This window comes from Dipodomys spectabilis, unplaced genomic scaffold, assembly GCF_019054845.1.
Source record: "Dipodomys spectabilis isolate Male_0828 unplaced genomic scaffold, ASM1905484v1 ptg000034l, whole genome shotgun sequence".
NCBI classification, from domain to species: Eukaryota; Metazoa; Chordata; class Mammalia; order Rodentia; family Heteromyidae; genus Dipodomys; species Dipodomys spectabilis.
In genome coordinates, this window is record NW_024870711.1 from 3,370,616 (window position 1) to 3,384,659 (window position 14,044).

The 14,044-nt window shown below is 45.8% G+C and overlaps 1 protein-coding gene across 1 annotated transcript in view; it reads left to right on the forward strand.

Moving 5' to 3' along the window:
* The window catches only part of Tmem178b (transmembrane protein 178B), a 371,577-nt gene extending 365,954 nt beyond the window's left edge, over nt 1–5,623 (forward strand). The window contains exon 4 of the mRNA XM_042677240.1: nt 5,373–5,623. Within this exon, the coding sequence (XP_042533174.1) occupies nt 5,373–5,623 (251 nt within the window). The remainder of the gene's footprint in view (nt 1–5,372) is intronic.
* Nucleotides 5,624–14,044: the final 8,421 nt, after the last annotated feature.

Below are 14,044 nucleotides of genomic sequence, written 5' to 3' on the forward strand. Positions count from 1 at the left end.
TGACAAAAGCTTCCCCCAAACAATGCTATCCTAGGCTGGTATTTTTTAACATCAGTAAACTATTTCGTGGACCCAAGTTCCTGTGTTTCCACTAGCTAAAGTATGATCATTTCTCCTGCTCACAACAGAGCCCCCTCCACGCACTCCCTGCTGTCCTGTCTAGCAAGCATGCCCAGTGTAAGGTGGGTCCCACAATGCACAGCCCGCCTGGGGGAAACCAGGACTTCCCCAGGCTAGGACTGAAAGTCCCAATTCTAGATACTTACCCGCCCCCAATCCCAGCCTATCAGGATGGTTGAGCTCCCCACCATGGAAGTGAGGCTTAGAAGAAGCAAAAGAAGTCAGGAAGTTAAAGAATTGTTTTTGGCCAGTGGAGTATCTTAGTCCATTTTCTATTGCTATAAAAATATAGTCATGTTTTTTCATAATGACTTTTTTTTTGGTCAATGGCAGGCCGTATATATAATGAAGCCAGAAAAATCATTACTTAGGTGGAAGATTACTGTCTCTGGAGGAGTATCGTACAATTTTATGATGTTTGCAGAATAACAGAAATTCATAATAATACACCTCGGAGTGGATACAGACATGCGGCAGCACCCAAGGCTGGGTAACTTAGAAAGTATAGGCGTTTATTTGCCTCATGGCTCTGGAGGTTGAGATGTCGTAAGAGCAGTGGTACTTGCTCAGATAGTTAGAGAAAGGGTCTGGCTCAGACTTCTCTTCCTCATCTTACAAAACCACTAATGCCAGCGTGGGCACCTCATCCTCAGGACCTCATCTACTAATTACCTAATTACCCTCCCATGGACCACCTTCAAATACACTCCCATAGGAATCTTGGGATTATGGTTTCAGCATGTGAACTTTTGGACAGCGCATGCAAATTGTAGCGTGGGGTAGTGGGGAACATTTGGACATGCCTTATGCCTGGACTGGGGTTTGAAAAGAAGGAATTGCTCTCATGTATCAATCATGTGCTGGTGATACTTGGGCCATTACCAGAGAGTGTGTGACCTGACACAGCATGTTAGGACAGCCAGAGACCTGCTAGTCTGAAATGACAAATGGCAGCTGAGAAGAGGAAACAGCCAAGGAGATGTCATGAAGCCTGATTTCAGGGTGACTTGGAAACCAAGGAGATATCTAAGCAGGAGGAGGCTGTCCAACAGCCAAGAAACTAACACTAGTGAGAAACTCCATTCTAGTATTTGGCATCCGGAGGAACATTAATTAGAGATGGCAGCAGAGTGAAGGAGGTGGAGGAAGCTGTCTTTGGAGTTGGAACAGGAGTTGGGAGTCTGGGCATGGAGAGTTTCCTCTCACACTCTAGAGGGAGCTGGAGGGGAACAACGATCCTGGACCTCTAGAGAATCCCTCCCCTCTTCCAACCAGACGACCCAGGGACAAGAGTGCCCAGCTCAGGGTGCTAGGTGACATCACTCGGTGAGTCGTGAAAAAGCTGCAGGTTAGATGGTCATCAAAGGAGGCAGACGCTGCATTTGACCTATGAGAAGGCAACACTTAACATATAGCTCATTGTACCCATGAGCCATGGCTTTCTGCCAACAGGTGTTTACAACAGCGACACCAGGTATTGAAGAGTCTGCTACAAAGTACCACTGCTTGTATGCCAACAGGTCTTCTTAGTGAAAGTTCTCAGCCTGCAGCTACTTAGGTGGTTCCTTATCTGCTTCTAACTGGACTTAAGATATCTGAGCCTGAGCCAGCAAGAGTCCTGACACAGGGAGGGAAATTAGTTTTTATTTCTCATTCCATCCAGCTGCGACCGACTGGCTGTGGCTGTCTGCCTGGAGGACTGGGCTGAGGAGTCTGAAGCCCCTTGCAGGACCAGCATGGATGAGTTGTCTCAGTCTTCTGCCAAAGGCATGGACTGTTCCCTACTAGAACAGACACCCTGGACTTTGTGGCCCAAAGGGTAGTTTCTGCAATGACAGACCTTAATTTTTCTCTGCAAAGGGGCAAGGCAAGTGTTTTTCAAAGATGTTGACGTTGTAAGAATCCAATGAAATTTCCCCTGGAAATAGATCAAATCAAGTCAATTCTGCTCAAAGAGAAGAGAGACAGCTGGGACTCTCTCCCTTCCGTCCTCCTTTCCCAATGGCGTTTGTTATGACATCTTCTTGATTGAAAAACTACTGGGGCAGGTGCTATTTCAGAAAAAGCCAGGGAGGGTCCCTCCAAGGACAGCATTGGATTTGGGATCTGAGAGGAATGACAAGGCTATTCTAGTCAAGGGAACAGCAAGGGCAAAGGCTCTGCAACGTGTGCTAGTTTGTAAAACATTCTAGTCTCTAGTGTGGCTAGAGCATAGGAACCATGGGAGTCAATGTTAAGAAATTTAGTTCAATAAGCAGAATATTCTCAGGGAAGGCCAAGAGGATGTAGAAGTTTGGATGCTATTATTGGAAGCTATCAGAGGGTTTTAAACAGACTAGAATCATAATCTGGATAATTTTTTTTAAATCTCAGTAGCTAATATGGAGCGAGAAGAGAAGGCAGGACACCAATGATCTGTTACAGTGGTTCGTGTTCCAACGGATGTTGGAAGTTCTGTAAGTGATGGAAGCTTGCTTCTGGCCGCAAGGAAGTGTCTCACAACTGGTAAATGCAATAATGGGTCTGTAGATGTCATCTTATCTCGGGCATGGAGCTCTAAGACAATAGGGCACTCTCTAGTGGGACTCCCTTCTGCTTATTGCTTACAATATCCTATTGTCAACGGAGACCTGCTTCTTTCTTAGGCAAAAAAAGTTCATGAGACCCCAATCTCAACCAATTGTTGAGCATAGTGGCTCATGCCTGGCATGCTAGCTACTGAAAGAAGCATAAATAGGAGGATTGTGGTCTACCCTATCTCAAAAAAAAAAAATCAGAGCAAAAAGGACTGGAGGCATGGCTCAAGCAATAGTGGGCCCGCCTAGCAAGTGTGTCACCCTGGTTTTAAACTCCAGGTTCTCACACACACACACACACACACACACACACACACACACACACACACACACACACACACTGTCTTAAATGAGAAAGCCATAAAAGGTTTTCTACCTATGGGGATATTGACAGAGGAATTCTTTAAAGAGATAATCATTTTTTTAATGGCAAGACGAATAAAGCAAATTAAAAGTTTGCTAATTGGTCAGATTATGCTTTGTCAACCATGCCTTAATTTTCTGTTCTTGGATTATGAGTAAAGTTGAGTACTTTTCATGTCAGTATTTATTAGTAGTTTTTCCTGTGATCTGGACTTTGGCCGATTAAATTTCCTCTTTCTTCGATAAAACTTTTGTGCACATCCAGCAGTTTCTGAGGGTGGTTCCCGGCCAGCTGCATCAACATCACCAACAATGTGTGAAGCCCCAAGACCTGTGAACCACAAATTGGAACTGGAACGGGTCCCAGTCATCTGCTTCCACAAATCTTCCACCACTATGAACAACCTAACCCAGAATGACTGACATAGAAAAGCACAATGGGAGGTTGAGGGGCTCATGAAGGGACCACCAGCCTAATGCGAGTCTTACGTAGCATTGTGGATACAACTGCCAAAGACTGCAGCCTGGCTTTTCTAGTTCCTGGATGTGTGATCTTAACCTCTCTGGGTCCAATACCTTCATGGAGAAAAATGAAGATAATAATGCAATATGCCTCACAGAGCTGTCCTAAGAATGAAACAGTCCATGTATGTTAAGTACTTAGCATAGAACCCAGCACATACCACTTTAGTAGGAATATAGTAACTATGACTTTTAATGATCACAAACTCTTGACTCTCATTACTCCACGCATTTCCCTTGTTGGAGACTTCTGCTAGACATAAGACTCTATCTTAAAGAAACTTTGCTGTCATGAAGCAAGAATTTTTATAATAAATGGAAAAGTGCACGTCATACTAATTATACTCCTTTCCCTTAGCAAATATGCCACTCTTTGCCCTTTCATTAATCCAGCCTAGTCCACTGTGCACAGTACCAGTGGTCATCTGAGGAAAAGGAGAGAAAATGCTGACAAGGCTCTTCAATTCATTCAAGGTAGATCAAATATTTGCACTGGTTAAAAATAGGATTATAACTCTAAATCATTTTATCCCCTTCTGCCTCTTCAAATGATCTTTTCACTGGAGGCTAATATGAGTAATATTTTTTAATGGGAGGTCCCTTGATCAAATAAGCTTATTACAGAAGTCGATTTGACACATTCACATACACATACATGGATTACAAAGGAAAAAAGGCATGTGCAGGATTCCAAATGTTTTTGACTTTATCCCCTACCTGGTAACAGTGTGCCTCAGAGAATTAGTACTCCTTGGAGAACCTTTGGGGAAATATCATCCTATTGAAATTGGGAAACGATTTTCTAGGAGTTGGAAAGTAAAGACACTAAACTAGGAGGGCATTTGTTTTTCTAGTGGGTAGAGTTGTTTGTGGATTGATTGAAGAAAGGCCTAATGTTATAAAATATTTTATGTATGTAGTTGGGGGGGGAGAATTTTTTTTTTTTTTTTTTTTTTTGTCGGTCGTGGGGCTTGAACTCTGGGCCTGGGTGCTGTCCCTCAGCTCTTCAGCTCAAGGTGAGCGCTCTACCACTTGAGCTACAGCGCCACTTCCGGTTTTCTGGTGGTTTATTGGAGATAAGAGTCTCACGGTCTCTCCTGCCCGGGCTGGCTTTGAACCGCGATCCTCAGATCTCAGCCTCCTGAGTAGTTAGGATTACAGGCGTGAGCCACCAGCGCCCGGCGGGGGGAGAATATTTTTATCATTAAAGAAGAACCCAGAGGCCCTGGGTTCGATTCCTCAGCACTACATACGCAAAAAGAAAAAAGCCGGAAGTAGCACTGTGGCTCAAGTGGTAGAGCACTAGCCTTGAGCTGAAGAGTTGAGGGACAGTGCCCAGGCCCAGAGTTCAGGCCCCATGACTAGACCCCCCCCCCAAAATAAGAAATACCCAATGGGATGCTTTCACTATTTCCCAAGAAAGACAACAGGTTGTAATTGCTTTTTGAAAAATCAACTGAATGTTCTGTGCCCCTCTGTTCTACATAAAACACTAATATGATACGTATTTAGAGTGTTTTTTCCCAGGAAGAGATTTCTGGTATTTGTCCAAGAGTGGGCAATTATTGGAGAGTAAGGAATGGGTGATTCTTTAATACTCCTCCTGACACCATGAGTATTTCTAAATGATCGCCTTGGTAATGGCCTGCTCTTGTTCGGATCCCCTCATTTCTTTGGGCCAAGAAATTGAAAGTGTAATCCTAACTTCTTTCTCTCTCTCTCTCTCTCTCCCATTCCTCTACCCCTTCCCCTCTCCATTTCCCCATCCCGTCTTTTCTCCCTCTTCTCCAGGAACCTTCTGCATTATTTCACTGTGTACCTGTGTGGCCGGGATCAACTTTGAGCTGTCCCGCTACCCTCGCTACCTGTATGGACTCCCAGATGACATCAGTCATGGCTATGGATGGTCCATGTTCTGTGCATGGGGGGGCCTGGGCCTCACGCTGATCTCGGGATTCTTCTGTACCTTGGCCCCCTCTGTCCAACCTGTCCCGAGGACCAACTGCCCTAAATCCAGACCCGAGAACGGGACCGTGTGCTAAAAAAAAAAAAAATCACAAAAAACAAACAAACCACACACATACACACGCACACACACACACACACACACACACACACACACATATATAAATATATATATAATATACATATATACAATGAAACTCAATCAAGATGATGCCAGTGCCAAGGTAGCGTCAAGTTGGCTCAGGCGCCCGCATCTCGCTGGACTTTGTGTCGCCTCATCGCCAAGATGGGGAATGTACCCCCATCTTGTGGCTCTTCCATCAATCCTTGACTCTTTGGCTTCATGGTTTCTTGAAGACACAACGACCACCACCACCGCTTGAGCGGTAGTGTCTTGATTCCCCTCCCTCCTGAGGATGTGGGGGCGAGCTGGAAGGGACAGTGGCAGTGGTACAAAGCAACCCAGATGTAGAGAAGCGTGTGCTAGACACTGGGCCAGCAGGAGAAGACACCACCGCCGGCCATCCCACCCTGGGGAAACAAGGCTCCGAAGTTCATCGAATGTAACCACATCTTCGAGCCCCTTTTTAGAACCACTTCTCCCGCTCTTCCTCCTTTGATCTCCTTCCTGGCTTGCCAGCAACACATCACGAGTCCAAGAGAAAACAAACTGGAAAGGAAAGTTTTCTCTTTGTGGCCAAACTTTTTGGACAAAGTTTTGGAGGTGGGAAGGGGAGAAAACACATGGAGAGGGCAAGATCCACGTCAATCAAAGGATACTTCAGTGGCTGCTCAGAAAACCCAGTCTTACCTTCCAGCTGCCTTATACCCAAGTTAAACAAGAGGCTGCCCTGTCCTCCCCCAACCTGCACTCCCTGGGCAGACTGAAGCCTTGGAGCAATGATGCTGTGATGTGTATGTGTGTGTGCGAGTGCGCGTGCGCGTGTAGGCGTGTGTGCATGTTCATTGGGCGGCTTCATATTGCATTGTGATTGTTGTGTGTAACACTGTGGAGGTTTACTGGCCCAAGACAGAGGCTCCAAGGCCTAGCAAGTATCACCAAAGGCAGGCCTGTATGGGTGCCAATCCTGCAGCTATAGATCCTTGGAGGGGTGTGTGTGTGTGTGAGTGTGAGTGTGTATACACATGTGTGTGCATACGGTAAATGTTTCCTGAGAGTGAGGTTTTGTTTGTGTTGCGTTTTATTTTCTATTATTTTTGGTACAGCTAACATTCCCAGAGGGCAAAACCAAGAACAAAACCATTGGGCCAGAGGACCCCATGGTTCTTCGTGTTACAGTGCTGGAACTCTGCAAGATTTAGTCCTCTTAATTTTGGAAGTTCAAGACACAACTGGGCACAAAAGCCATGAGAGAAGAGGGGGAACACACGGTTCAGGAGGGAAACAGAAGGTTGCCTCTGGTTGCTGATGCACATGTACGTATACCAAACAAGACCTTGGCTCCCCATCGGGGGGGCTGTCCTTTGTCACTGAACATCTGCCCCTTTCCTAAGGGGTGACCTCTGTACAGATGAAGCAGGTCACATGCGGAGAGAGCACCTCCATTTCCCATGGGCTCTAGTTTGTATGATATTGTGTAAATTAATGGGTAACCCTTGACTCTTTCCATCACCTTCCCTTTCCTCTTGATACTCCAGGCTATGAATCCCAAAATACCTGTCTTCGTGGCTAGCACCCAAGCAGAGGTGGCACAAGTCCATCCCAATGTCTCACACTCCCTTGAATGAATTGGTACTATCGATACCAACAGGGGAAGAAGCCAGCCAGAGCTGTGAATGCTGTCGGGGCAGGAGCAGCTCACATCCCCTTGGGGGCCCTGCAGGAGTCTCATAGTCCTGAGGAGGCAAAATAAGAGTCCTCAAGCTGATATAACTAGAGTCAGCCCTGAAGCAGGAAATCCAGTTGTTGTATAACTAGAATTCTTTGGGAACTTTGCCAGCCACTCCGCAGCCTTCTTCCTCCACGTTCAGTTTCATCTCCTCTCCTCCTATCCATCTACCCACCTTCTCATCCACTAACCAATGACCCTCCATAGACCCTTCCTTCATCCACCAGGATGTAAGATCTGCCTGTCTCATTGGCTCTTTTCGACTGTGTGTGTAATTCATATCTGGGTGTGGACTCCAATGGACTTGAACATGGGTCTCTGTATGCATGTATCTCTCTGGTGCATTCTGTGTGTGCTCTTGTCGATGCGTACCTGCACACAAGTGTGGTTGCACTACCCAAGAATCCTTCACAGGGACCCTGGTCAGCTTCTGCAAAGGGTCTCATGGACAAGTACCCTGGGCTATGGGTATGCTGGGGGATGTGGGCGAGCTGGGTAGCAGGAAATGCTGTTGGCTTCCACTTGAGGTTCAAAGGATTCTTTTTTAAGATGAAGGATTTATTCTAGAAGGGAAATTATTTTCAAGAGACCTCAGGTTTTTAATTGAGAATTTTATTTTTCTTCATAAAGTTAGACTTTTTTTTCACCTAAGGGGAAAGGCAAACGTGGGCTTGAGGAAGAGTGAAGCTAAGTACGGCAGGTTAGGAGATCTTGTTTCTTCTTTCCAAGCATCTTGAAGCAGGCAGGAACAGGCAGGGGTCCAACAGGCAACATTTGAGACAGAGAGTTTCTCGGCGATTGGATGTGAAGTTCTAGATGTTTTCCAGTTGCAGAAAGGTGAAGGAAATACTTCTAAAGGAGACACTTGGAGGCAACAACTCTTTTCAGTTTTCTTTTAAAAAAAAAATCACATTTGAAGACCATAGACCTCTCATTATTTATACACTCTTTCTTATATTGTATCTACCATAGGTAGATTGTTGGCTATATGGAATTGCTTATCTTTGTGGCAGACTTGTAATAAATCTTACTGTCTTCTTTGGAACATAAGAGCTTTGAAATGTTAGGATTTTCAGGAAGGGTGCAAACCATCTGGGATTAACTATTAGTAAAGCAGGGCCATTGAGCAAACTTTCTTGGTAGTGGAGCCAGAGACTCACACCCTAGAGTGTGAGTCTTCTTGGGAGAAAAATCATATCCAGCCCCATGGTTAGATGGCAAATTCAGGCCACATGAGACCTTGCTCTCTTCAGCAGAGTCTTAACCACAAATTGCAATATGCCCCTGCAAGTAGTTACTGAAGTTTGATTAGGCGATGGCTCAGAACAAAGCAAAGGAGAGGGAAGAAAAGAACCTCAACTTGTTAGATTCCCTAGGTCAAACTCTTCTTATCCAGATCAAAGTATCACCCTGCCTCAATAGGACTGAGACTCTGTGGCCTCAGTCAGGCCTTGAGTTCCTACCCAAGTCACGTTGAAATTCCTTGTGTGTGTATCCAACTCATTGGGCCATGCTTGGCCTTTGGTCTCTGTGGAAATCAGCCTGGTGCACGAGGTCTATTTCAACGTTTATTTCCTTTCCTCCCTATTGGATTTCGGATTCGGGAAAGAGGTTTGTCTGCCAGCAGAGACAAGGAGGAAGGTCATAGTTTTTGCTCTTCTCACTTTAGGGGTTGTATTTTCTTTTTCTGTCCCTTCTTCCTCTCTCTTTCCTCTCTTCCACTTCTGGATCTACTTTGGTTGATAAAAGTCATTAAGTAGTTCATCTCTAGAGATGATAGACAGACTCTAAGCAGCCCCTTCGTTGTGGCTCTAGGTTTGAGCCTTTGCCTTTCAACAACGCCATACTTTTTACCTCCAGGGACCATGAAGGCTCAGAGATGGGATAAATCCCTCAAGTCAAGACCAGCCTTCCTTGACCTCATGTCCCTGAGCAGCTTCCTGAGTAGATTCCCTGGTAGATTCTCTCTCTAGAAGTGAAGCTGTCTTTCCTTCTGTAAGAGGAGAAGATAGATGAGCTAAGACTCTGTTTCCATATTTGTCTGAGAAGAGGCCTAACATGAAAGTGCCTCTGGTGGAGTCACTAGTCCTGATCTTATGGGAAGATATGCCTCTTCCATCTCTGGAGCTGCCCAGCTGAGTCAAATTCAGAATCGCACTGAATTTTCAAATGTATCCTTCAGAGATGTGTAGAAGAACGAAACTGCCTTCCCTGGCTTATGCTGGCAGTATGGATTAACTGATGCTCAAAAGTTCAGAGTAAGAGTGGGAAGAAATGGCACCTGATTGGCCTCGGGATTGGTTGGTGTAGGATATTTGGTCAGCCTGTTGTTCCAAGGAAACTGCTCTTCCAAAAACGTTTTCTCTGTTCCAGGGACTAAGCAACTCTGTGAACACATCCATCCCTTCCCAGGGAAATGCAATGAGTCAGAGCAAGAGCTGATTTCACCATTCTCACTAGAAATACAAGAAGTTTCTAGAAGTAATGGGTGCAGACCAGCCAGATTGTCCTTGGCACTGCCTTCCAGCTGGTACAGTCAGAGGAAAGGAACAGAGTTTTAAGCAAGCCCAGCAGAGTTGATGCATACAAATGATTCTGATTCCTCGCAAAGCAGTTGACTGCTGAGGCGATATCCTTATCCTCCGTTTCCAGTGATGCTAACATTTTTTAAAAAATGTTTCCAAACATTATTCCAATTCCCAGAACATGTTGCTGTTATTGGCTAGTGGGCTTCCCCCTTAGTGGTCAGGACTCATCACTAAGAGGCATCTGAAGTTTACCCAATCAGAATGATGGTAACCCCAAAGCCTCCCCAATGAGTTGCTCCCTTTGGGTTGGCAGATGGGATGTGGCGGACACTGAATAACCACCAAGCCTCACTGGTCAGTGTCAAGATGACTCGACATTCTGTGGCCTGAGACTTCAAATAGAATAAAAAGGCCTTTGAAAGCTCAGTGCCACAGCTTACTAAAGGAAGAGGAGAACAGGGCTCAAAGATTCCTATTTAGGGATCTCTCTCTCTCTCTCTCTCTCTCCCTTCTTTCTTCTCTCCCCTCCCCTCCCTCCCCTCTCCCCTCCCTTTTCCTCCCCTCCCTTTCCCTCCCCTCTCCTCTCTCATACTCCCTCTCTCCTCTCTTTCTTCTGGTCTTTTGTCAGGTGCCATCTCAAATCCAATCTGTGGAATAAAACACTGAAGCCAGAGAATCTCACTAATTAAGCAACATTTGTATGTGGTTACTGTAAATTTCATTTCCACTCAGCATTCACATGATTTGTGACTCTGGGCACTGTGTCTTCTCCATACTTGAACTTCCTCATCTCTAGGATGAGGATGGTGATAACACTTTACCTCATGGTATATTAAAGGTGACAAAGAAATTGCAAAGTGATTTGCAAACATGAGGTGTCACAAGAATACTGGTCAAATTGCCCCGCAGCAGCTGAGCCCTGACTGTAATGGAATGTTCCATTGGGGGTCTGCGCCTCACTGCCAAGGGTTGATCCTAGAGAGAGAGGTCATTGTGGTTGCTGGGTGGGAGTGTGCCTATCAGACCGAAGTACGTGGGATTCTCTTCTTCACTGAAGCTCTTCAGAGCTTCAGAGCAACTGGCTCTTTCATTTACCTATTCCCAAACTTGCTTCCTTTCGACCAAAGCCTGACTTTGCAAAGGGCATGCTTATCCTCTTAATCGAGAGGAAGGCATTAGATGAGTGAATTGAACCATGTGGGACCAGCAGTCAACTTTTCTCCCTGGCATGGATTAATTCATGCCTGGCTGTTAGTTTCCTTTCAACAGTTCTCTAAGGCTACTTCCAGTTGCACATGCCCAAGGGGTCAGGGACTAAACTGGGTTCTCAAAGATCTGAACCATCTTTCAGATTTAGGGTGAGGGTAAGTTTCTAGGAGCTAGAGTCTGTTCCTCGTCAGTCGGTGAAGCCAATGAGATCATGAAAAGCTTGTGGGCTTTTGCAGGAAGACCTCTGGGTGGGACATCGACTAGGACTTGTGATCTTGTTTGGGAAACTCTTGACACTTGGATTGTGAAATGAGAAAGGAACAACTTCCATACTGTCTGTAGTGGATCAAGTTGTCATGTCGAGTTGAGACTTCCTCCAAGGGGAGGTCAGGTTGTTGGTCTCTATGTAGCTAGAGCCCAGTAAAGGGGGAAATGCCCCCCGCCAAGGGAGATGGGTTCAGTGTGGACAAGCAAGAAACTGGGTCCCAACAAACTGGGATTTGGCCAGGAGCAGCTCAACCTGGTGTCTCTCAGACACATGCCAATTATCTCCTATTTGTGCCCAAGGACTGGCATTGCTCCCTAGGGAACCCCGTGTTCCTCTTTCTCTCTCCCTGCCCCTTGAGCTTTCCCTTTCCTCTCTGGGTGGCCCATCGTCCCCCCCTTCTCTCTCTCTCTCTCTCTCTCTCTCTCTCTCCCCTCTGTCTGTGCCAGTGTATCTGTGTCGTGAGTATGCCTTTCACACAGAGCTTTCTCGCAGCCACTCATGTTCCTCTCCCATTTCCTCCCATGGTGTGACTGTTTTGCTATTCAAGACTATCTGTAAAAAAAATGTACAAATACAAGTGGAAACTGAAAAATAAAAGGGAAGGGGATTGCAGCTTCTTGGATACAATGATGTAGCCCTCAGTTTTCTGGGGACTCGTGTGAACTTCTCAGAGTCCTGATTCTAGTGGCACAGGAAGAGGGGATGCCGTAGCACAGGAGATTTTTTTTTCTGGGTGTTTCTCTGGCAGTCACTAGTGTCTGCTTAGAACTCTGTTCTGAAAAGATTTGCTTTTGAAGCAAATGTATCTCCCCCAAAGGAAAAGTATATCATCAGAGTCAGAAGAGCATAGGGCACCAAGTTTCTTTGTCCCTTCTGCTGCTACTTGTAGATGCCCTGCTCATGCTGGCTAGCATGTGCTTTCTGTACTGAGGTAATGTAGGAGAAGTTTTCTACCTGCTACTTTTGCCCCACATTGCACACCTCAGAAAGAAGCCTCAAGCTGACAGCCAGTTTGTGCTCAGAGTCCAAAGCCTCTTATCTACCTTTTTCATTCTCAGATGCCTTTTCCCACCCACTTTGGCAATCTCCTTTTACTGTCTCTGCTGACAGTACTTGGCTGGGCTGGGCTGGAGTAGGAGAAGGAGCATCAAAGGAATTGATTTGTGTGAATTGCTTTGTCATCTTTGACTCGTTCTACAAACATGGCTTAGGATGTCAGAAGCAGGGAGTCTGGCCAAGAGCTGGGGACTAAAGAAGGCAGAGGTCGTGGTAGGGTGAAGGCTGTGGGCTGAAGAGGTTGAGTAGGGGTAAGGAGGTAAAGATGGAGAATGGCTTGATCAACAGAATGCACTTGGCATGGTGACAGAGGAGGAGCCCCAGCTTAGTAACTCTGAAGGAAGATGAAGAAAGAAAGCACCCACCCCTAAGACAGAAAAGCTATTACCCTGGAGGACAGTGTACACTGAACTCAGCCAGTACTAGCCATCCTCTCTACTGTATAATGAAAGCAACTGTCAGTCTAAACCTTTATCCCCTCTGACAACCCTTGGTGATCATCTGTGTAACCAGAGATGATTTCGACCATCACTGTCCAAATTTACTAAGATACAAGCTATATATGTCATTTTAAAGATCTTATTAACCACACTTTAAAGATCCAGGAAAACAGATACAATTACTTTTTATACACTATTGTAACCCTGCACATTAAAAAAAAGCAGTTCAACATGGAGTCAACATAAAAATATTACTGAGATATTTATTCTTTTATCTTCCCAATGAAACCGGAGTCCAGCATGAACCTGACTCTGAGGAAACATCTGAGTTTGAATCCGCCACATTTTGAATGCCTCAAAGTTCGCAGATGGCTTCTCGCTACCAGCTAGGACCACATAGAGTTAGGCTCTTCATTCAGTCTGAGCAGGACACCCTTGCCTGTGAGTCCCTCACTGGCAATGCAGATTCTGTCACGGCTGATGGCAGCAGGAGGCTGGATTGGCCAACCATAGAAAGCAGAACAGTGTCCAGGCTGCTGTCTTGCTCCTGGAGAGATTCCGCTTCACCTGCTGAGGAAGGGAAGACACCATTGTCACATCTGCCCACAAGGCTGAGGGCTGTCCCTGGCCGTGGTCCCGATCACCCGTTTGAAGTCCACAAGGCCAAAGCAGGTCATAGTCTTTAATAGCTGCCTTCCTTATCCACATGTCCTTTGTCATACTGTGGAGATGGGGCAGACAGGCAGGCCTTCTTTTGGTCAGGATTCAAGATCTCTACCACCTCCTGTCACCTGGTGCTGTCACCTGCTAACGCCATCTCACCAACATTCAGAGCTGCTTTCTCCATCCTTTCCTTTCCTTTTTCTCTTGAAATCAAATGCTAATAAGGAGATTCACTGGGAAGAGCAGTGACAGGCTAGGTCTACTAGGAGGTGGCTGTGACAAGTCCTAGCTACCTTTGGCCTGGGACTCAAGCCACCATTGCCTACCTCTCCTCTCTGCTTGGAAACCTTCCTTAGGTTTGAAGAAACCTCTTTTGTTCAAGGGGAAATAAGTACCGAGATCCTAGTATAGAGAAAAGAATAACATACAAGCAACCAACCCCTGGGCATTCACAAAGCATTTCAAAGAGCCAGTAGGACAAGGT